This window comes from Aethalodelphis obliquidens, unplaced genomic scaffold (genome assembly GCF_003676395.1).
Source record: "Aethalodelphis obliquidens isolate GAN/ISIS:26980383/991018 unplaced genomic scaffold, ASM367639v1 scaffold20, whole genome shotgun sequence".
Lineage (NCBI taxonomy): Eukaryota > Metazoa > Chordata > Mammalia > Artiodactyla > Delphinidae > Aethalodelphis > Aethalodelphis obliquidens.
This window is the reverse complement of record NW_020837964.1, coordinates 28,571,264-28,594,549: the sequence shown is the minus strand read 5'-3', so window position 1 is coordinate 28,594,549 and position 23,286 is coordinate 28,571,264. Positions and strand designations below refer to the sequence as shown.

The 23,286-nt window shown below is 41.0% G+C and overlaps 2 protein-coding genes across 5 annotated transcripts in view; one reads left to right on the top strand and one right to left on the bottom strand.

Moving 5' to 3' along the window:
* The window catches only part of BBS2 (Bardet-Biedl syndrome 2), a 31,558-nt gene extending 27,929 nt beyond the window's left edge, over positions 1–3,629 (top strand). For all 3 annotated transcript variants that reach the window (XM_027119868.1, XM_027119869.1, XM_027119867.1), the window contains 2 exons: positions 2,275–2,423; positions 3,157–3,629. In XM_027119868.1, coding sequence (XP_026975669.1) covers positions 2,275–2,423; positions 3,157–3,263 — 256 coding nt within the window. In that variant the 3' untranslated portion in view covers positions 3,264–3,629. The remainder of the gene's footprint in view (positions 1–2,274; positions 2,424–3,156) is intronic.
* Positions 3,630–9,510: 5,881 nt separating this feature from the next.
* OGFOD1 (2-oxoglutarate and iron dependent oxygenase domain containing 1) overlaps positions 9,511–23,286 on the bottom strand; it is a 25,636-nt gene continuing 11,860 nt past the window's right edge. The window contains exons 5-13 of one of the 2 annotated variants that reach the window (XM_027119870.1): positions 16,259–16,375; positions 15,583–15,674; positions 15,247–15,375; positions 14,833–14,946; positions 12,803–12,882; positions 12,213–12,523; positions 10,972–11,094; positions 10,488–10,546; positions 9,511–9,995 (exon numbers count right to left, since the gene is read on the bottom strand). In XM_027119870.1, coding sequence (XP_026975671.1) covers positions 9,834–9,995; positions 10,488–10,546; positions 10,972–11,094; positions 12,213–12,523; positions 12,803–12,882; positions 14,833–14,946; positions 15,247–15,375; positions 15,583–15,674; positions 16,259–16,375 — 1,187 coding nt within the window. In that variant the 3' untranslated portion in view covers positions 9,511–9,833. The remainder of the gene's footprint in view (positions 9,996–10,487; positions 10,547–10,971; positions 11,095–12,212; positions 12,524–12,802; positions 12,883–14,832; positions 14,947–15,246; positions 15,376–15,582; positions 15,675–16,258; positions 16,376–23,286) is intronic. The other variant, XM_027119871.1, reaches the window with a different exon arrangement.

The following is a 23,286-nucleotide window of genomic DNA, read 5'->3' as shown; positions in this document are numbered from 1 at the left end:
TCATTTATTATGAGCAGTATTGAGCATCTTTTCATTATTTTAAGGCCTTATTTGCGTTTCTTTTGGTGTGTAAATTCTTTTTTTTTTGGCCATAGCAGGCAGCATGAGGGATCTTAGTTCCCCAACCAGGGATCAACCCGTGCCCCCTGCAGTGGACGCTTGGAGTCCTAACCACTGGACTGCCAGGGAATTCCTTGTAAATTGTTTATTTCTTTAGCCTATTTAGATTTTTGGTTTTGCTTATGAAAGCTTTTAAAATTTTTTATGTAGTCAGATTGATCCATCTTTTCCTTGGTACTTCTACATTTTGAGTTCTAGTTACAAAAGTTTCCTTACTTCCCATTTGTAGAGAAATTCTTTTATTTTGTATATTTACATTTAAGTCTGTTACAGTTGGAGTTTATCCTGATGTTCAGTGTAAGTTATAAATTCAGTTTTATCTTTTTCTATGTGACTGTCACATTGTTTCAGTAATACTACTTTAAAAGCCTGTTTTCCCACTGATTTGAGATGCTGCCTTTATAATAATATAATGTATTTCCATATGCAGTGGGTCTATTTCTGGATTTTCTATATTGCTCTATCCGTCCGACTTGTCTCTTCATTTGACAGTGCGATTCTTTTCTTAAAAATGCTTTGTATGTTTTAATGTCTGGTATGGCTAGGTGCCCCTCTCCCAACCCTTTTGCTCTTCTTTTTCATGGTTTTCCGGGCTACTCATGCTTGTTTGTTCTGTGAACTTTATCAGTTATTTTAGCTCCAGAAAAAAGTAGGTAGTTTTACTGGGATCACATTAAATTTATTAACTTAGGAAGAATTGACATTGTTACAGTGATGTTCAGTCTTACTAAGAATGTGGTATGTCTTTATATTTTGTTCAAGGCATGTTTATGTGTTTCAGGAGTTTTATGGTTTTGTTCATGTAGGTATCAGACGTTACTTGTCAAGTTTAGGTGTAGTATTTTCTTTTTGCAATTGTAAATAGGCTCGCTCTTCCACATTGTATCTTCTAACTGGTTTTTTGTTTGTCTATATGAACACTTGATTTTCCTGTGTTGATTTTGTAGTCTACTACTTCACTGAATTATCTTATAGTTTAGTTTTTCCAGAGATACACTGTATTATTTGTAAATTGAGATAGTTTTACCTCTTTCCAGTTCATTTTCTTCCAGTTGTTTTCTCTGAGGTATGTAAGATTTTTGCCTTTTTTGCCAACTTTATCTATAGAGCTCCTCCTTTTTTTCTCTCTCTGGCTTTTTTTTTTTTTTAAGTGAAAGAGATGTTGCTGGCTTTAGGCATTTGACTGTGCTAAACTGGAGAGAGGTGACCAGCAACCTCTAAATTCCTTTTTTCTTGATTTATTTATATTTCATTTAGAGACTATCAAATATACATTGTATTTTTTACAGCCAGGTTAGTTGATATATAATTTATAATATACATGTAGATAATTCACCCTTTTTAGGTTTACAGTTCAATAAATTTGGGGAAATTTATACTACCAGAATCAAGTACCTCTCCTAATCTCCAGGCCCTGGCAGCCACTGATCTAATTTCTCTTCCTATAGTTTTACCTTTTCCTAAATGTCATATAAATGGAATCATACAAATATATAGCCTTTTGGGTCTGGCTTCTTTCACTTACCGTAATGCCTTTGAGATTCATCCATATCGTCGCAAGTTATCAGTAGTTCATTCCTTATTATTGCTGAATAGTATTCTATTGTATGGATATCCATACTTTGTGTATCCATTCACCAATTAATTGACATTTGGGTTGTTTCCAGACTTTGGTGATTGAGAATAAAGCTGCTATAAACGTTTGCATACAGGTTTTTTGCAGACATATTTTCATTTCTTTTGGGTGAAATGTGGCATAATGTGATTGCTGTGTTGTATAGTAAGTATATGTTTAACTTTACAAGAAACTGTCAGTATTAATCTGAAGCTTGGAAGATAGCCTATCACCTTACTCACTTTTCCCCACCCCTCATATCATGGGCATGATAATTCTTGGTTCCTAAGTTCAAACAAGCCATGGATCAATAACCAAGGAAGGCCACTTGTCTTCCATTTATTTGGAAGCAGCAGAGTATTTCATAGAAAATTCTCAATGTTTTCAAAGCAGACTTTAGCAGTTACCCTGTTTTAATGACAATACAGATAAAAATCTGGTTTGTTCCTTTTTTTAATGTCTAAGAAGTTTGCAGGTCTTTTCATTTAAGCCTGCCATACTGAGGTACAGTGGTGTTAAATTTCTCTTGATGTACACAGGAGAACAATGAAGAATCGCTATATGGAACTATATGACCTTAATAAAGACTTGCTCAATGGATATAAAATTCGCTCTAACAATCACACAGAGCTGTTGGGAAGCCTCAAAGCAGTAAATCAAGCGATTCAAAGAGCAGGTCGTCTACGTGGTAAGTCTCTGTTTGTAGCACTGTATTTCGTCTGTAATTTTGGGGTGAGAACCATTGAAGATGGTGGTAGCTTCAAGAATTCGTATCAGGGCTTGTATCTATAAAGATGCCTTTCATACTGAAGTTATTAGCACCGTTCACTTGAGTTGCAGTCAGCCTATTGTTTGGCTTTAGTCTGCAGACTTCAGAGGGAAAGAACACTTTCAGCATCTTTTCTTAGATCTTGCTGCATCCTCTGAAGAAAAACCTAGTGACATATACTCAAGAGGAAAGCCTTAAATACTCCTATTAGAAAAAAATAAAAAAGACTGAAAATTAATGAGTTAAGTGTCCAACTTAAAATTTACAAAAAGAACAACAGAATAAACCAAAGGAAGCAGAAATATCAGCCAGAGATTTATACTTGGAATCTGCTGTTTTGGGTCAGTGCTTTGACCTCCTTTTATAGAAAAGGATCAAAGCTCATATCCACTTAGCAAAGATTATTTCTAAAACTGTCTCTTGGTTTCTAGGTGTGAGATAGTTTCTAAGCTTGGTTTGTGTTTGTGATAAAGTCCCTTACAAGGGTATGTATCTTTTTTAGGGAATGGTAAGATAAATCTGTTAAATTTGTACTTACCTATAACTCTTTTCTACCCTAGTTTTATGTTGTCTTTATAGATAGCCTCTGATTCATAATCTCACTTTTAATAATCTTTTGGCTCATATGGATTTGATGTTTCTTCTCTTACAGTTGGAAAACCAAAGAACCAGGTGATCACTGCTTGTCGGGATGCGATTCGAAGCAACAACATCAACACGCTGTTCCGAATCATGCGGGTGGGGACAGCTTCTTCATAGGAGAGGAAAGAATAGGTAACTAGGTTGCTAGAAGGGGTTTCTCCTTAAACTTCTAGGCTGGTTTGCTTTGGATCACATCCCGGTGAACCCAAGGTTCTGAGAGCGAAAACCACCTTGGTGAGTTGTACAAATGAAAGACAAAGCATTGCATCTGAAAAGTGTATTCACTTTCTTTTTTTAAAATCAGTAGTACTGTTGCAGAATACACTACGTTTGTATGGAGGGAAATGAATACTTTTGAAACATTAGGGCTTCAAAGTCCAGTTTTTCTGTACATATGTAAAGTCAGTGTGTAGATGCATCTTTTTTCTTGAAATTGTAATGAAAGTAGATTATCTTTTTCATTAAAATTTAAAGGTGTTGCACTATGTGTTTACTGATTGTAAAATCACCACATCAGAATTGCATAAAGCCATTTGTGTTATGTGGAGAAAAACAAAAATTTGGATATTCAATTTGTGCCCCCTTTTTTTTAAACCTCACGTCATTTTATTGAATATATACTTATTAAGAACTTATTTACAGTAGGAATGTTCTAGACTTTGGTCCAAAGATGGGCCATATATATAATTCTCTGTATAACAAAAAAATGTTTGGAATTTTCAGAGCTGAATGTGGAGAAGTGAGAGTGAAGTCTAATGCAGTTATGGAGGTTTCGCTCAGAATATCTGTTCCAATTTTCTTCTAGTGTGACTTCCCTTTCCTGTGAAGAGCAGGGAGCTAAAACAGAAGTTTCTCCAATTCGTTTTCAGCTGGTGATCCAGGTTTGATTCAGCTTGCGTTTCAGATGCAATCACATGAGACTTGAAATTTGAACTGAGATAAATGGGATATCGGGCATGTATTTGATCAGTGTGGATTATAGCAAATGTAGCGTGGTTCTGGAGCCAAACTCTGTCTCTGAGGCTTGCCGGTGTAGCAGAAATAGATTCTGGGTAGTAGAAAAGCTGGCATGACTGGGGGACCTTGAAGCTGGAGTGGCAGCTTCCTGGTTTTGCACATGAGGTCTCCTGAATGGAGCACTGTGATGCTGTTCTGGAACTGTAAATGGTAGCTGATTTAGTGGCTCAGCCTGAGGCAGTCCTATGTTTATATATGCAATAAAGGGTGCCTCCTGGTTTCACAAGCAGCTTCCTGATCTGGCAGGAGCAGCTGCTTTGGCAGCCTGGTTCTGCAGTACAGACTTGAGCAAAGATTCTGGAATTGCATCCTACAGGTTTTTATTCGACAGCCTTAATAATTCTGTAAACTATCTGGCAGGCTGTAATCCTTTTATTCAAATTGTCTAGTGAGGAATCTGTTCTCTGCATCAGAATACTGACCTGTATGAAACCCCAAAGAGACTATACAGAACACAGGCCTTTCCTCTGTGGTAAGTTAACTTCATAGTTTCCTCCGTTTGGCCACTTAGGATTACCTCTTCTATTTCTGAAATGTGAGCTTTAAGGAGCCCTAATTTTTATGAGACTGTTAGGCCCCTCTAATACCTTTGTTTTGCATTTTCAACCTGTAAGCTCAAAAGACATCCACATATACTATATTATCTTCAGTAATCTCCAAAGTAGTAATCTTTTATACCTGCTTCAGAGATGAAGAAACTGAAGCGCAGGGATTAATTACTTGCCAGAGCCACAGAGCTACTGGCAAGACGCAAGTCCCACCGTGGGGTCTTTTTCTGTTTTAGCCATAGTCTAACTTACACCCTTTGAGATTAAAATCTCTAGTTGGTGCTGGTTTTAAATTGTATGGCATTATTCATTTTTAGGGACCCTTAAAGAATCATCTCATTAAAGGTCATTCTGTTGTACTTCAGCCCCAAAACTTCCTTCTTACACCTAAAAATATTCATGGACAAGGCTTGAAGGAGTCGACCTGCAGCAAGATTATTTTTTATAGCCCTGACTTACAGATTACAAATAGGTTATTTTCACATTAATTTAATCCTCTTGGTATTAGTATCTCTGAGCTCAGACAGGCAGAATGTTTTCTACAGGGTCCTACAGCTTGGTTAAGTCGCAGTGTAGAAGTTGGAAACCAAGTAGTCATGGCCCTTTCTGCTATTTCAGACTGCTCCCAAGTGAGTGAAGACTAGATGAGATGAAAATGTTCATAGTATTCATCCTTTTTATCCTCTTAGAAGTCATGTTCAGCTTAGGGAAGAGAACAACTGTTTGGTTATCAGCTACTTCTCTATTTTGTTGCCGTATTTTTCTGTCCTGATAGAATCTGAGTGCCTTCTACAAGCTACAGCTTAAGCTCTATTTTGTTGCTGAATTTTGTTGAAGCTTTAAGTGAACACTCTGCCTTCATTTAAAAGCTGATCTTGAGGATTCTGGTATCTGGGAGAAAGCTTTTTAGTCATTTTTAAAGCACCCCTTTTAAAGTCACCCCCCTTATCCCTAGATTCAGGTATTCAATATTTTAGAGAGAGTATGGTCTTTATTCTTTCCCACCATGTCTGCCTGTTCAAATACTACATCAAGGCTCAGTTCAAATGCTCTCTCAGGAGACCTTTCCTCTCCCATGTCTATTCTTTAACCCTTATTACATTTTGTGTTTATATATACCTCAATCCCCAATTAAGTGAGAGCAGGGGCTACATCTTAATCAGCTTTGTCCTCCCCATGGTGCTAAGCCAGTGCCTTGAGCATAGAGAAGCATCTGCTGCCCCCCAGGGAAGTGTTTGTCCTCAGTAAGCCTGTCAGTGGCTTCAGAAATCAAAGAACTAGGAACTTTACAACTATTAAGCAACCCTAGAAGTACTTTACAAGAATGATTTTCAACATTATTAACATTTCAAATTTTATAATTAGCAGTTATAAATCTGCCAGTGCAGAGTCCTGTGATCACAAAACTAAATTATCTCGTTTCACTTTGACACTAAAGTACAGTAAGACACCCACTGCAGCCTGGTGTTTTGCATTTTTGCCTCTTCCCCATCCGACCCCTGCCCACACTATATGCTCTAGCTCATGAGTCGTCTTTTTATTTGTGTGGTAAAGAAATGTACTATTCCTGACATGAAGCTACATGGGCAATTTCCAAGTAGTTTTCAAAATTGGCTATGTGGACTGATTTTTTGTCAGTCAGAGAAGGAATTATCTGTTTTTGTAGGAATGTCCAGTTCACGCAGGCTGGAGAGCCTGCCGCTATCATTTCTCTCTATCAAGGACTCTTTTAACAGGGTTTGATTTTCTCATTCAGTTGCAGTAGTGGCCAGTATGTAATGGTACTGAAGAGGTACCGCAGCCGAAACTTACTTGCTGAGGAAATGCTGGTCTGGGAGAGGCAGCCCAAGCATTGATTTTTTTTTCAGTATTCTATGGGAAAGAAACACCACATTCAGAGGAGTTTGAGGCAGTCAGTGAGCTGTAGAAAAGCCAGGTTCAAAACGTAACAGCCTCTTTCTCTCGTAGGTTTCGTTTCATTTTTCTACATCTTTAAGTGAGGGAAATTAGATTTATAGGGTTCTTCCTTAAATACTTTATTTTTCCTTTGCTTAACAGAAATACTAATATGCTTTCAAAGTAACTTTCTGAAAATGTTCTTATTTACATAATGGTTAACATGATAAGGGGAATGTGTCATGGGGACTTGACCTTACACAATTGTAGGAAGTGGCAAAGTGTAGTCTGTCAGTTTTCTAGTCTGATGCTGGAACTTGAAGCCCACAGGACAGGCAGTCAGAAAGGATGTAGAGTTGGGAAGAACAGGAACAAGCTGGAACCCAGAGGCATGAGCTGGAGCCCACAAGGGCACATTAAAATCTCAGTTCTTGCCTCTCACCTTGATGGTGTGGGGAGACCCTTCATCAGAGAAGCTGAAAGAAGAGCCAGGGACGGTGGAGCAGTTGCAGGCGCAGACGTGGAATCACACTGAGAAGGTGAGCCAGCAGGTAAGCTACAGTGTGTGTGAGCTACAAAATGGCTACTGCTTCATTCTGGCCCTCCATATCTCGCACAAGGATGTGTGGCTCATCCTAACTGGAAACAGAGGGAAGGGAGTGCTGGGAAATGTAGTTCAGTCTAGCCAAGTTGCTATATCACATAGCACACAGTGGCTATCACAGTATGGTGGGATTCCAGGTGACCTTTACTTCATATTTTTACATGTTGTGTTCTTCACAACAAACATGTATTATATAGATAATCTAAAAAAAATATATAAAGCTATTTGGGAAAAAAAATCTTCCTTTATTAAAAGGAATTATAAGAATTAAGAGATGACATATTTTACAGGTGAATATCATAGCTTTTCTCTGCAAGAAGTATAAAAAGGATGCCCATGTTTTAATTCCTCTGTTGCTACTTAACAGTTGTCAACATCGGCTCTAGGCCCTAAAAGTCAAGATGAAGAATGAAATGCTGAGGAAAAGCAACTTCTTCACCACTGGGTACCTTCAGTGGAGAAAACTGACCTGCGAGTTACACCATCCTTCACAGTCTAAGAGGTACCACTGTAAATGATGTAACTAACAGCAGCACCACAGTCTGGCTCTCAGGGATTCTTTCCCCTTGGGCACCAGAATCCTTTTTTGTAGTGTGTAGACGATTCTGCTGTGTTGACAGACCATAAACACACTGAGATTAAGGAGAATGTAATAAACACATTTTCATGCTTGTGTAGGATGCTACGACTTAGACTCAGTGCTCCAGAACTCTTAGATGTTACCTACAACCATGAGTCTCAAACTGTTTTCTAAGCTTGGCACACATGGTGGTTTCACCTGCTCAGCCCTATTCCCCGGGGCTTCCTGGGGTTATGCTGCTAAGACGGTGTTAACTAGAACTTCACCCCTCTTGCTGGCACTTAACAAAAACACATCAGAAAGCAAGTGAGTGAAAGTAATATTATAGGGATGACTTTCAGTCTGCAGGAACTTAAAAGAAAAGACAAGCTTTGAAATTTAAACCATTAGCAACAGAGTAGTACTTGTAATCCCACTTGAGTGTCACCACACTATGGTTAAAAAATTGTGCTCCCCAAAACAGTATGCATGTAAGTGCTCCCCCCCATGTTGGTGAGGAAAGACAATATGAGAACTAGTGCTAGGTATTTCTTTTTAGCTCAATTTTTAAAAATTAGTGTTTGTTTTATAACAACTAATACTGAATATTAGTACATGCGTAAACTGTATAGCTAAATATCCATACAACGAGCACGCGTGCTACAACTTTTTTTTACTGACTGGGGTCAAGATCAAAATTTTGAAACCATCAACCTAAAAGAAAGTGCAACTTTTTCTTCATTTAAGTTCAAAGTTTTAGGAGATTAAAAAAAGATAAAGCCAAATGCTTTTCCTATTAATGAGTAAAATCCAAAATAAAAGCTACTGCAATACCTAATAATACACGTAAGAAAAGAGGAAGTTAACAGGGAGACAGCACTGGAATGGAATGAGAATAGCATCTTTCTACTAAAGATGCAGTGACACCTTACACCTATCCATGCACGCCCATGCACATGGGTAGCAGTTATATAATCCCCTTGAACAGTTCAGGGGAAAAAGAATGTAACAAAATGGACAGCTTCTTGGCATTTTGCCATGGTCTTTAGTATTTGATCTCTTCAAGAAAGGCAACTAGTTTGATAGTTGACCCTACAATATTTAGGAAATGAAAGCCATATGTGAGATTAGAAAATCATATAGTCATAGTGGAGGCACAACTCCAGAATGGAAGAGCAGTGGGCACCTGAAAACTACTGCACATCTTCTTTACTGACCAGAAGTTTCTTGTGGCCACGTGGTTTTAGGCCAGGCTTTTTCCAAGGGAACAGACTACACATCGCCTAGTCTATACAGTCCACAGACAGTCACAGTGGAACAAAGCCACAGGCAGTGGGAGGAAGTGCAATGGGCCCAGAATGAACAGGGTGTAAGGTTCTGTAATCTTCTAAACCTGTGAAATTAGGAAGGACAGAATCTGCAGTCATAAATTCATGAGTCCATATTTTAAAAAAAAGTCACTGGAAACATGGATGAACCTTGAAGATTTTATGCAGAGTGAAATAAGCCAGTCACAAAAGGACAGACATTCTATTATTTGTCTTATGAGGAATATGAGTTGTCAGATTCATAGAGACAGAAAGTAGAATGGTGGCTGCCAGAGGCTGGGGGGAGGGGAAAATAGAGTTACTATTTAACGGGGACAGAGGTACAGCTGGGTAAGATGGAAGAGTTCTGGAGATGGATGGTGGTGAAGGCTGCACAACAATGTGAATGTACTTAATGCCACTGAACTGGACACTTGAAAAAGATACATTTTATGTCACGTATATTTTACCACATATTGTTTTTTAATCACTGAAGAAGCCAATATGGAAAATGAACTGAATATTAAAGAAAAAGACAAAACCCCTTTTAATTTTACATCAAGAGATGAGTACCTAGCTCCAAGCTCAAGGTCTAGGCTGAGGATGATCATCACGAGCCCTACTAAAGGACAACCACACACAGCTTTAAGAACGCTGTCACACAGCTCACCTTGTAGCTCTCCTTCACTCGATGCCTAACTCTTCCAGACGTCCCAGTACTGAGGAAGGGTCTCCTCTTTCCAGCTTTGCCCAACCTTATTCATAATAGACAAATGAAAAGTCCCAGAAACCTGTTCTGTTTGGGAAAGTTTTCTTTTGTTCTAGGCTTCGGTGGTTAATATGCTTGACGAATTTCAGAGTTTCCCTATCTCTGTAGACCAAGGCCAAAGAATTGTTTTCTGGATTCACTGTTAGCAGCTGAAATAGGCAAATACAGTGATACATCAGAACACGGAGATTATATTCTCACCTCTTTTCTTAAACAGACGGTTCCATATCAAATACTCAGCCTCCGGCGATAGAGGATCCTTTAAAGTATCCTTTACTAGGAGGAGCTATTGATCTTGCTGTCCAGACATTTTCCAATAGGCCCCATTCCTGTACATACCCAGAAAAGTTTTACCTAATGCATTTATTTCTTACTACATTGAAAGATTCATGGGAATGCACCATCTGACTCTTAATTTATTTGGAATTTCTTTTAGCTGGGTAGAATGCTTAGTGATTATCCTTTAGCCTCTTTATTCCATGCTGAATACTTTCTACTAGAAATTAGAACCACTGCCAGCCAGACCAATGTGGATTTATCAGCTAAAGACACTGGCAGAAGGTCGTAAAAGTTGCGTCTCTGAAGAATGAAAGTGTCTTCAAGAACTAAAAAAGGATGGTTTGCTATCAGAAGCAACTTACCTCTTCATCTTCTCCTTTGGCAATGTAGGAGGTAAAGCCACCATACTCTGGCTCCCAGCCTTATGAAGGGAAAACAAAGAGCATTCAGAAAGCTCTCACTGCAAGAGTTACATTGATCTGTTTGAATCATTGATCCCATGCTGCTTAAAACGGGGATCTGGGAGTTCAGTAGAAGCAACTCTGACTTATGAGCCTGAATTTATCATTCAACCAACACTGATAAGAACTAAATATAAAATACACCTAGAAGGACAATTACATAAAAGTGCTGGGGGGTTCATTAGATGGAAATTATGATTTAGTTCATCTCCTATACCTTGGTCACAGATACAAATAGTACTTTGAGTTGGGAGATGACTGAAATTCATGACCCCTAAGATCCCTTCCAGCAGAGCTCCTGTGATCTGAGATCCTGGCCAAGGCGAATTACTTGTGATCTTGGTTCAGTTAGAGAGGGTCACTCAGGAGAGACTGTCCCTCTTACCTTCACAGCCACAGTAGAGAAGTAAGTCCAGGGCAAATTCAGTCTTGCTGTTGTCATGGATTAAAGTGTAGTGACCAGTCTTCCAATGCCTCAGTTCCCCCTGGCATGTGGGAACACTTGATTCTAAGAAAAAAAACAACAGAAGGCCAGAAAAAAATAACCTTGATACTACTGTAGATTGCAAAAGAATGATAATTAGGAATAGTTATAGCACTAAAGAGAAACTATTTCCATAAACCTTCAGCTGACCTATTGCTCCATTATATTATTAAATATATAAGCCTTATAATGAAAAAAAGTTGACTTTCTATTTCTCTTTACCATGATTTTCAGATGGAGTATATATTTAGCTGCCAGAAATTTTCTCTAAAATAACATGAATATTATTGTTAAATAAACTTTACTTTTTAGAGCAGTTTATAGAAAAGTTTCCCAGAAAGTACAGTTCCTCTACTCCTGCCACACACAACCCCTGCCTCTCCCCATCAGTTTCCGCTATTATTAACATCTTGCCTTAGTGTGATTTATTTGTTAAAACTGACCAATAATGATGTCCACAGTTTACGTTAGGGTTCGCTCTTGGTGTTGTACATTCTACTAGTTTAATGTCATGTGTCCATTCCATCTTGTTTGTAGATGATTAAACGTCCTCTGCTTTTAATAATTTCCTTCTACCTATCTGTCCAAATTCAAGCAAGTTTTTCTTAGGCTGATATTGGTTCTTAGCAGAAAGAAGCCACTCACCTTCCTCTTTATGTTCTTGTGTTTCAAAGTAGGTTTAGGTAAAGCCAGTCGTATTTCTCTCCACCATTTGTACTACTGTTAGCCTAATAAAATGTACTAGCTGTTCTTCCTACCCGGAATGCTGTCCTAGCAGATCCTTCTTGTCATTCAGATCTGAGCTTGGATGACAGCTCCTCAGACAGGCTGGTCCAGATTGCCCATTCACCTAAGAGGCCACCCAGTCATTCCTCAGCACATAACCCTATTCAGATTTCCTGCAGAGCACCTAGCCTTATTTGATGTTTTCTTGTTGTTCGTGTATCATTTAATCTCTGTCTTCTCCTACTATCAATAGACTGTAAGCCAGGGAGAGCAGAGACCTTGTCTGTCTTCTTCTCCAGCTCCAGAAATAGGTCCTGGCATATAGTAGGTCCTTAAGAAATGTTTGTTGAATGAATAAATGACTGAATTGTGAATACCTAATAGTAAAAGAAGGACAGAACGTAACAGCAGCTTACCTTTCTTTGCATCGTTTTCCTCTGGCTCTGGGTCCATCTGTTCATTGCTCTGCTGACTGCTGTTGCTGATGGCCACCTGCCTGCTCTCTGGCTCAGAACTGCGGCTAGGCCCTTCTTCAGTGTTCTCAGCAGCAGAGGCTGCTTCTCCCTCTTTTTTGTCCTCAAGCTCACCTTCTTCTGAAGGGGCCAAGAAGTGAAGTTTCAGGCCTGTGAAGTTGGAGAGCAGCAAGAACATTGCCTCGGAGCGAAATAATGCCATGCAGTCCTTCAAGATGTTGGGAAGTTTGCTCTCCTCAGCCTTCTCGTAAAACCTGGAAAGCAGTGATGCCAAGGTGTTCATCAAAGCCACAGATGTAATATTGCTCATGGGATGAAAGCTGATCATTAGCTTTGTATCTCTCTCCCTAAACCCTGCATAGCTTACTAACGTCCAAGTTGTTACAATAATGAGGTTTTGTTAGGGCCTGCTACTGGATGTCCCTGGGAACAAAACATCATTAGGGCAAATGCCCTATTATTGGAGATGAGCCTTGCAGACAAACAGGCAGGTGTTGAATGCAGAAGCAAATGTCTTGGATGATGGGTTCTACCTTTTGTTAGGGGGACCTCGGCTGCTCCATTCCACATCTCCTTTCTCCAAAGCCTCACACACCTCTGCAAATTTCTCAGGCTGGAAAAGGAGCAAATGAAGCAGCAGTTAGCAGATCTCCCTATGATCCCACACTGGTCTTGCAGGTACAGCAGCTCTGGGGAATCATGCTGGCTGATTCCTAAAAGGGCCGGGTGACTCTCATCCCTTTCACACAACCTCCCCCAGTCCTGATATGCTGAAGCCGGAGCAAAGACTGGATAAATCGTCAGCATGCTTTAGCCAAGTCACCTGAGTGTCAATTTGGGCCATTTCCTTAAGTAGTTGTATGTCTTACATCAAATTGGTAAACCTCTCAAATTCCTGCATTTATTATAATGAAAATGTCTATATAATAATACAGATTCTTTAGGCCTCAGCTCACTCCCTTGATTTAATCAGCATTCTAAACTTAAAAAGTCCAGTGTAGTACAAGAAGCTGATTAATCTGTTAAAACAGTCTCCAGAAGAGCCTTTATAAGTACTTGTTTAATGCAGTTTCCCAAGAGTATTCTACAAACAGTAATCCTATCAGTTGTAAAACAGGAAAGAGGATCCCAAAGGATGGTTTAGGTGAGCTGAATCAAATAGGGTTAAACAAGTTTATTTACTATTAATACTTCTCAAATTCCTTAATATGCTATGTCAGCTATATAATTCAGAGACAGAGGCAGTATGTAGTGTCTCTCAACCTTTTTTTCAAGGAGGCACCAACTCTTGGGACTGATTCCATGGGACCCAGGGTCACCTGGGAAAAACCACACTCGCATACGTGATCTCATTTGGCCCTCACAACAACTCTTCAAGACGAGCAGGGCAAGTATTATCCCAGTTTAACTGATGATGAAATAAAAGTGAGACCTTAGTAATTTGCTCAGGTCAGTAAAACCACGGAGCTAAGACGTGAATATAAAGTCTTCTAGGGCTTCCGTGGTGGTGCAGTGGTTAGAAATCTGCCTGCCAGTGCAGGGGACACGGGTTCAATCCCTGGTCTGGGAAGATCCCACATGCCACTGAGCAACTGAGCCCGTGCGCGCCACAGCTACTGAGTCTGCACTCTAGAGCCCACGAGCCACAACTACTGAGCCCATGCCCCTAGAGTCCGTGCTCTGCGACAAGAGAGGCCACTGCGGTGAGAGGCCCACGTACCGCAGGGAAGAGTGGCCCTCGCTCTCGGCAACTAGAGAAAAAGCCCACGCACAGCAACGAAGACCCAACGCAGCCAAAAATAAATTTATTAAAAAAAAATAAGGTCTTCTAACTTCTAACCTGGTTCTCTCTCCACTATAATGTGCTACCTCATCATTCTCAAACATTTGTTACTAATTTGTTAATCAGCAATCTTTCTGTTATTTAAAAGTAATTGGTAAGTACCATAGTCATCAAATGACTAGGACGGGAACTACACACCACTCATCCCCAATATAGAAGTGTGTATGTGGGACTTCCGTGGTGGCGCAGTGGTTAAGAATCCACCTGCCAATGCATGGGACACGGTCGAGCCCTGGTCCAGGAAGATCCCACATGCCGCGGAGCAACTAAGCCCGTGCGCCACAACTACTGAGCCTATGCTCTACAGCCTGCGTGTCTAGAGCCTGTGCTCCGCAACGAGAAGCCACCGCAATAAGATGCCCACCCACCGCAACAAAGAGTAGTCCCCACTCACTGCAACTAGACAAAGCCCCCATACAGCAGTGAAGACCCAGTGCAGCCAAAAATAAATAAATAAAATAATTTTTAAAAAAGTGTGCGTGATTAAGATTCTAGAGAACTGGGGAATACCCAAGGGACTCGACCCACTAACATACGACTGATACCAATGTTAGCTATTATCATCATTTCTATACTTCATTTGAAGAAGAGGATGATGTAAACATGCTAACCAGGAACAAAACAAAAAGCAACAAAAGCTCTCAGTGATGCCTCTTCACCCACCCAGGAAGCAAGGCTGCAGGCCAAATGTGGTATATCAGACAGGATTTGCTGGCCTACCTTAAGGAACTCTTTTAGGAGAATTTCAGAGCTTTCTTCAAATTCTTCTTGAATTTGAACTTGGTACTCCATGTCGAGATAAGTAGGGTTGATCCAATCATACAAAATTTCATGCTACAAAGAAGCAGCAGATGCAAAGGGTGAGTTAATAATTCCTACTGCTTTTGTTCTGAATCATTTTACACTAGTAAAATATATGCAAATCTTCACTTTATAATTTTCTCCTTGTTAAATAAAGTTCTGGAAAACTCTGCCTTAGACAGACACTATCAAAAGTGTATCTAAGAAGGGTGGAAAGGCAAGCTCAAAGCCTAGTTCTGTTAGCAGGATGAGCCACTTTTAAAACCAGAAAAGCAAATGATACGCCACAGCTTTTCTAAGACAAGAATCCCAGCAACAGGAATTTATCCTTACATCTTGTGGGATGTGAGGGCTCCGAGGTATGAGAGGTTCAAAGTAGGTGGGAGGCCTGGTCAGTAAAGGACCGTGAAACCAGCCGCTGATGGACAAACGCGACTTTTCTTCAGACAGGACTTCAGAAACCTGAAAGGACAAGACCAGCAGCACATCAATGCAAAGACCAGCAGGGAAGATTACCAGCCAAGGCTCACTAATTTCAGGACCCTTCACACTAGGTGTGAAAACAACCTGGCCGGACAGTCCAACCGGAAGCCGTCACACATTTAGAGAACGGGCGACTGAAAAGCATGCTCTTTGGCCCTCTATGTATTTGTGGTTCACAGTCTTTACCTGGTGAAAGGATACTGGAGACACTTCAAAGAAAACCAGTGTGTTCCACGAAGGGATAAGAGACTTGACAATCTGCTTCGGCTGAAAGTGTTCTGCGTGGGGCGAGAACACATCTGTAAATGTGCTTCATCGTCATTAACCACTTCCCGGCCGCCTCGTTTCACCTTGACAATTTGCCAATTTCTAAGGGTAGCTAAATGTCCCCTCCAGATCCCCATATGCCACCCGTTCCATCTGTTTTATATAGTTCTGCTAGGTGATATCTGTTCTTACTCCACCATCCTCTATTACTGATGAAGGCTGGAAAAGGTTCTGAACGTTTTCTGGAGTCGAGCTCTGGTGTCAGTCATTAAAAAAATAAAAAATACCCTGACCTCCTATCAGAGGCACTGGTCCTGGCAGATTCATAGCCAGGTGGCTGCACATGTTCTCTACCCTCCCACGGCCAGCATTCAGAAGCAGGGTCTGACTATTCCTCATCTTAACTCGGCTCTAACTTATCTCTGGAGTAATGATTATTTCAGGCACAACTCAGGAGAGGTGGCTGTCAGGGCTGGCAATTATCCCCCTGCAGTCGCCACTGTAATGAAGAGCTTCCATCTCCCGAGGCGCACAGACAGAGCGCCTGAGGACCCGGAAGTGGCTGCTGGTGTTGAAGAGCACGCCTTTGTCTTACCGTCAACGTTGTACAGGTCCAGGGTGCCCCCCAAGCTCCTGTCCCAGGGAGGAACCAGGTAAAGAATGAAGGCAATCCGGCGTCCTTCCAGCTCGTCGTCATGGCAGAGCAGGGCATCTGCAATAGTTCAGCGCACACCGTAATGTCCCTGTGCGGCAATGAGCAGCGGACATCTGACTCTGCGCTCCCTATCAGTCCACCTGCTATTCCTCCATAACGTCAGCTCCTCCAGCTTTAAAATGACACTTACTTCTCCTCTTTTATAATTACAGAAATAAAACTGTCAATATAGAAAACTCTTAAAAACGCTGAAGAACATATATGTAGACTCAGAGACAATCACTACTAAAATTTTTACATATATTCTTCCAGTATTTTTCAACATACATGTATTTGCTTTTTAAAAAATTGCATCCTACAGTGGTTGTTTTGTGGCTTTTTCTTTTATTACATGGCAAATGTCTTTTCTGTCATCTCTTTTAATGGCTGCATAGTTATTCTAGGACTGAGCAAGATAGGCATCCGGGCAAGGTGGGAGAGGGGAGGGGATGCTATGGGCGAAGTGAGATCATTCCACACGGAGGGGTTGTTTTAATAAACAAACATATTGAAAATAATGGAAGGCAGATTTCTCAGGGTTGAAGAATGGCATTGCAAATATGGAAAAGGAGAAATCTAGAATGAACCCTGTGGTGTGGAAATGAAACCAGAGGAATCAATGTGACTTGTCTAGAGCACAGGAAATACAAGATAACCCTGGAAAATCTTGTTTTGCTAGGAAGTAAGATATAATAAGAATGATGAGTGAAAGTGAGTGAAACCCACGTAGGGGCCTTCTCAGTGACAGACCTCTTGGTGTTCCCTGCTTATTGCTGATTGGAAAAAGAGGCTATGGAAATAAGCTGTGACTTCCTAGGCCCTCCATGAGAAGCAAAGAGCAGGCCCCAGCAGCTAATGACTGAGGAATAAAGAATGCAGAAACAAAGACAGGGCAGGCAGATGAGAGTAGCCATAACTTAATAAGTCAGTCACAAGGAATCCCAGTTCTGCTTCAATGGTAAAGGTAAGTCTGACACACATTCCTAAGCTGTTTTATAGAAACCAGACCCCCCACACCAGATAAGAAAAGCTGACCACAAGCATGTAGCCCCCAGACCGGCTGGAACCTGAAGATTGAGGATGCTGACCCCTGTGACCTCACCTTGTTACTTCACCATGCACCAATCAGAACTGTGCACGAGCTGATCACACACCCTGTGACCCTCTCCCTTACCTTGCCTTTAAAAACCCTTCCCTAAAACCCATCAGGGAGCCTGGGTCTTTTGGGCATGAGCAGCCCGTTCTCCTTGTCTGGTGCCCTGGAATAAACTACTTTCCCTCACCACAACCTGATTTCAGGAGACTGGCTTTGCTGTGCATTGTGAGCAAACCGAGTTTGTTTCAGTTAACATGAGGACATGCTAAAAGGATACAGAAGTCAGCTTAAAGGGGCTCCTCTTGATCAAATCAGGGACAATATGAGCATCAACATAACGACAGTAACCATTACATAAACAGTAATCCTTAAATTCACACTGACATAAATGAGTGGGGAGAGAGAAAGGTTTTCTTTACAGTAGAATGACAACTAATAAAGAAATGATTTTATTAGGAAAGAAATCACCATTTGGCAACCTGCATAGTAATACTGTAGTAAGAAATATCAGTGGGGGCACGAGGGGAAGATGGCGGAAGAGTAAGACGCGGAGATCACCTTCCTCCCCACAGATACACCAGAAATACATCTACACGTGGAACAACTCCTACAAAACACCTACTGAACGCTGGCAGAAGACCTCAGACCTCCCAAAAGGCAAGAAACTCCCCACGTACCTGGGTAGGGCAAAAGAAAAAACAGAGACAAAAGAATAGGGACAGGACCTGCACCAGTGGGAGGGAGCTGTGAAGGAGGAAAGGTTTCCACACACTAGGAAGCCCCTTCGCGGGTGGCGGAGGGGGGGAGCTTCGGAGCCGCAGAGGAGAGCACAGCAACAGGGGTGCGGAGGGCAAAGCGGGGAGATTCCCGCACAGAAGATTGGTGCCGACCGGCACTCACCAGCCCGAGAGGCTTGTCTGCTCACCCGCCGGGGCGGGCGGGGCTGTGAGCTGAGGCTAGGGCTTTGGTCCGAGCGCAGGGAGAGGACTGGGGTTGGCGGCGTGAACACAGCCTGAAGGGGTTAGTGCACCACGGCTAGCCGGGAGGGAGTCCGGGGAAAATTCTGGACCTGCCGAAGAGGCAAGAGACTTTTTCTTCCTTCTTTGTTTCCTGGTGCGTGAGGAGAGGGGATTGAGAGCGCTGCTTAAAGGAACTCCGGAAACGGGCGCGAGCCGCGGCTAAAAGCGCGGACCCCAGAGACGGGCGGGAGACGCTAAGGCTGCTGCTGCCGCCACCAAGGGGCCTGTGTGCGAGCACAGGTCACTATCCACACCCCTCTTCCGGGGAGCCTGTGCATCCCGCCACTGCTAGGTTCCCGGGATCCAGGGACAACTTCCCCGGGAGAACGCACGGGGGGCCTCAGGCTGGTGCAACGTCATGCTGGTCTCTGCCGCCGCAGGCTCGCCCCACACTCCGTGCCCCTCCCTACCCCCAGCCTGAGTGGGCCAGAGCCCCCGAAGCACCGGCTCCTTTAACCCCGTCCTGTCTGGGCGAAGAACAGACGCCCTCAGGTGACCTACACGCAGAGGCGGGGCCAAATCCAAAGCTGAGCCCCTGGGAGCTGTGAGAACAAAGAAGAGAAAGGGAAATCTCTCCCAGCAGCCTCAGAAGCAGCGGATTAAAGCTCCTCAATCAACTTGATGTACCCTGCATCTGACACGAATAGACAACGAATCATCCCAAATTGAGGAGGTGGACTTTGAGAGCAAGATTTAGGATTTTTTCCCCTTTTCCTCTTTTTGTGAGTGTGTATGTGTATGCTTCTATATGAGCTTTTGTCTGTATAGCTTTGCTTCCACCATTTGTCCTAAGGTTCTATCCGTCTGTTGTTTTTTTAAATTTTTTTCTTAATAATTATTTTTTAATTTAATAACTTTAATATATTTTACTTTATTTTATTTTACTTTAGCTTCTTTTTCTTTTTTCCTTCCTTCCCTCCTTCCTTCCTTCCTTCCTCCCACCATCCCTCTCTCCCTCCTTTCTTTCCTTCTTTTCTTCTTTTTCTCCCTTCCTTCCTTTTCTTCCTTCCTTCCTTCCTTTCTTCTTCTACTAATTCTTTCTCTCTACTTTTTCTCCCTTTTATTCTGAGCCGTGTGGACGAAAGGCTCTTGGTGCTATAGCCAGGAGTCAGTGCTGTGCCTCTGAGGTGGGAGAGCCAACTTCAGGACACTGGTCCACAAGAGACCTCCCAGCTCCACATAATATCAAACGGCGAAAATCTCCCAGAGATCTCCATTTCAACACCAGCACCCAGCTTCACTCAACGACCAGCAAGCTACAGTGCTGGACACCCTATGCCAAACAACTAGCAAAACAGGAACACAACCCCACCCATTAGCAGAGAGGCTGCCTAAAATCATAATAAGTCTACAGAGACCCCAAAACACACCACCAGATGTGGACCTGCCCACCAGAGAGACAAGATCCAGCCTCATCCACCAGAACACAGGCACTAGTCCGCTCCACCAGGAAGCCTACACAACCCACTGAACCAACCTTAGCCACTGGGGACAGACACCAAAAACAACAGGAACTACGAACCTGCAGCCTGCAAAAAGGAGACCCCAAACACAGTAAGATAAGCAAAATGAGAAGACAGAAAAACACACCGCAGATGAAGGAGCAAGATAACCCACCAGACCTAACAAATGCAGAGGAAATAGTCAGTCTACCTGAAAAAGAATTCAGAATAATGATACTAAAGATCATTCAAAATCTTGGAAATAGAATAGACAAAATGCAAGAAACATTTAACAAGGACCCAGAAGAACTAAAGATGAAACAATGATGAACAACACAATAAATGAAATGAAAAATACTCTAAATGGGATCAATAGCAGAATAACTGAGGCAGAAGAACGGGTAAGAGACCTGGAAAATAAAATAGTGGAAATAACTACTGCAGAGCAGAATAAAGAAAAAAGAATGAAAAGAACTGAGGACAGTCTCAGAGACCTCTGGGACAACATTAAACGCACCAACATTCGAATTATAGGGGTTCCAGAAGAAGAAGAGAAAAAGAAAGGGACTGAGAAAATATTTGAAGAGATTATAGTTGAAAACTTCCCTAATATGGGAAAGGAAATAGTTAATCAAGTCCAGGAAGCACAGAGAGTCCCATACAGGATAAATCCAAAGAGAAACATGCCAAGACACATATTAATCAAACTGTCAAAAATTAAATACAAAGAAAGCATATTAAAAGCAGCAAGGGAAAAACAACAAATAACACACAAGGGAATCCCCATAAGGTTAACAGCTGATCTCTCAGCAGAAACCCTGCCAGCCAGAAGGGAGTGGCAGGACATACTGAAAGTGATGAAGGAGAAAAACCTGCAACCAAGATTACTCTACCCAGCAAGTATCTCATTCAGATTTGATGGAGAAATTAAAACCTTTACAGGCAAGCAAAAGTTGAGAGAGTTCAGCACCACCAAACCAGCTTTACAACAAATGCTACAGGAACTTCTCTAGGCAAGAAACACAAGAGAAGGAAAAGACCTACAGTAATGAACCCAAAACAATTTAGAAAATGGGAATAGGAATATACATATCGATAATTATCTTAAATGTAAATGGACTAAATGCTCCCACCGAAAGACACAGATTGGCTGAATGGATACAAAAACAAGACCCATATATATGCTGTCTACAAGAGACCCACTTCAGACCTAGAGACACATACAGACTGAAAGTAAGAAGATGGAAAAAGATATTTCATGCAAATGGAAACCAAAAGAAAGCTGCAGTAGCAATTCTCATATCAGACAAAATAGACTTTAAAATAAAGATTATTAGAAGAGACAAAGAAGGACACTAGATAATAATCAAGGGATCGATCCAAAAAGAAGATATAACAACTGTAAACATTTATGCACCCAACATAGGAGCACCTCAATACATAAGGCAAATACTAAGAGCTATAAAAGGGGAAACTGACAGTAACACATTCATACTAGGGGACTTTAACACCCCACTTTCACCAATGGACAGATCATCCAAAATGAAAATAAATAAGGAAACACAAGCTTTAAACGATACATTGAACAAGATAGATTTAATTGATATTTATAGGACACTCCATCCAAAAACAACAGAATACACATTTTTCTCAGGTGCTCATGGAACATTCTCCAGGAGAGATCATATCTTGGGTCACAAATCAAGCCTTGGTAAATTTAAGAAAATTGAAATTGTATCAAGTATCTTTTCCGACCACAATGCCATGAGACGAGATATCAATTACAGGAAAAGATCTGTAAAAAATACAAACACATGGAGGCGAAACAATACACTACTTAATGAAGAAGTGATCACTGAAGAAATGAAAGAGGAAATAAAAAAATACCTACAAACAAATGACAATGGAGACACGACAACCCAAAACCTATGGGATGCAGCAAAAGCAGTTCTAAGAGTGAAGTATATAGCAATACAAGCCCATCTTAAGAAACAGGAAACATCTCGAATAAACAACCTAACCTTGCACCTAAAGCAATTACAGAAAGAAGAACAAAAAACCCCGAAAGTTAGCAGAAGGAAAGAAATCATAAAAATCAGATCAGAAATAAATGAAAAAGAAATGAAGGAAACAACAGCAAAGATCAATGAAACTAAAAGCTGGTTCTTTGAGAAGATAAACAAAATAGATAAACCATTACCCAGACTCATCAAGAGAAAAAGGGAGAAGACTCAAATCAAAAGAATTAGAAATGAAAAAGGAGAAGTAACAACTGACACTGCCGAAATACAAAAGATAATGAGAGATTACTACAAGCAACTCTATGCCAGTAAAATGGACAACCTGGAAGAAATAGACAAATTCTTAGAAATGCACAACCTGCCAAGACTGAATCAGGAAGAAATAGAAAATATGAACAGACCAATCACAAGCACTGAAATTGAAACTGTGATTAAAAATCTTCCAACAAACAAAAGCCCAGGACCAGATGGCTTCACAGGCAAATTCTATCAAACATTTAGAGAAGAGCTAACACCTATGCTTCTCAAACTCTTCGAAAATATAGCAGAGGGAGGAACACTCCAAATTGATTCTACGAGGCCACCATCACCTTGATACAAAAACCAGACAAGGATGTCACAAAGAAAGAAAACTACACGCCAATATCACTGATGAACATAGATGCAAAAATCCTAAACAAAATACTAGCAAACAGAATCCAACAGCACATTAAATGGATCATACACCATGATCAAGTGGGGTTTATTCCAGAACTGCAAAGATTCTTCAATATACACAAATCAATCAATGGGATATACCATATTAACAAATTGAAGGAGAAAAACCATATGATCATCTCAATAGATGCAGAGAAAGCTTTTGAAAAAATTCAACACCCGTTTAAGATAAAAACCCAGCAGAAACTAGGCATAGAGGGAACTTTCCGAAACATAATAAACGCCATATATGACAAACCAACAGCCAACATCATCCTCAATGGTGAAAAACTTGAAGAATTTCCACTAAGATCGGGAACAACACAAGGTTGCCCACTCTCAACACTCTTATTCAACATAGATTTGGAAGTTTTCACCACAGCAATCAGAGAAGAAAAGGAAATAAAAGGAATCCAAATCGGAAAAGAAAAAGTGAAGCTGTCACTGTTTGCAGATGACATGATACTATACATAGAGAATCCTAAAGATGCTACCAGAAAACGACTAGAGCTAATCAATGAATTTGGAAAAGTTGCAGGATACAAAATTAATGCACAAAAATGTCTTGCATTCCTATACACTAATGATGAAAAATCTGAAAGTGAAACCAAGAAAACACTCCCATTTACCACTGCAACAAAAAGAATAAAATTTC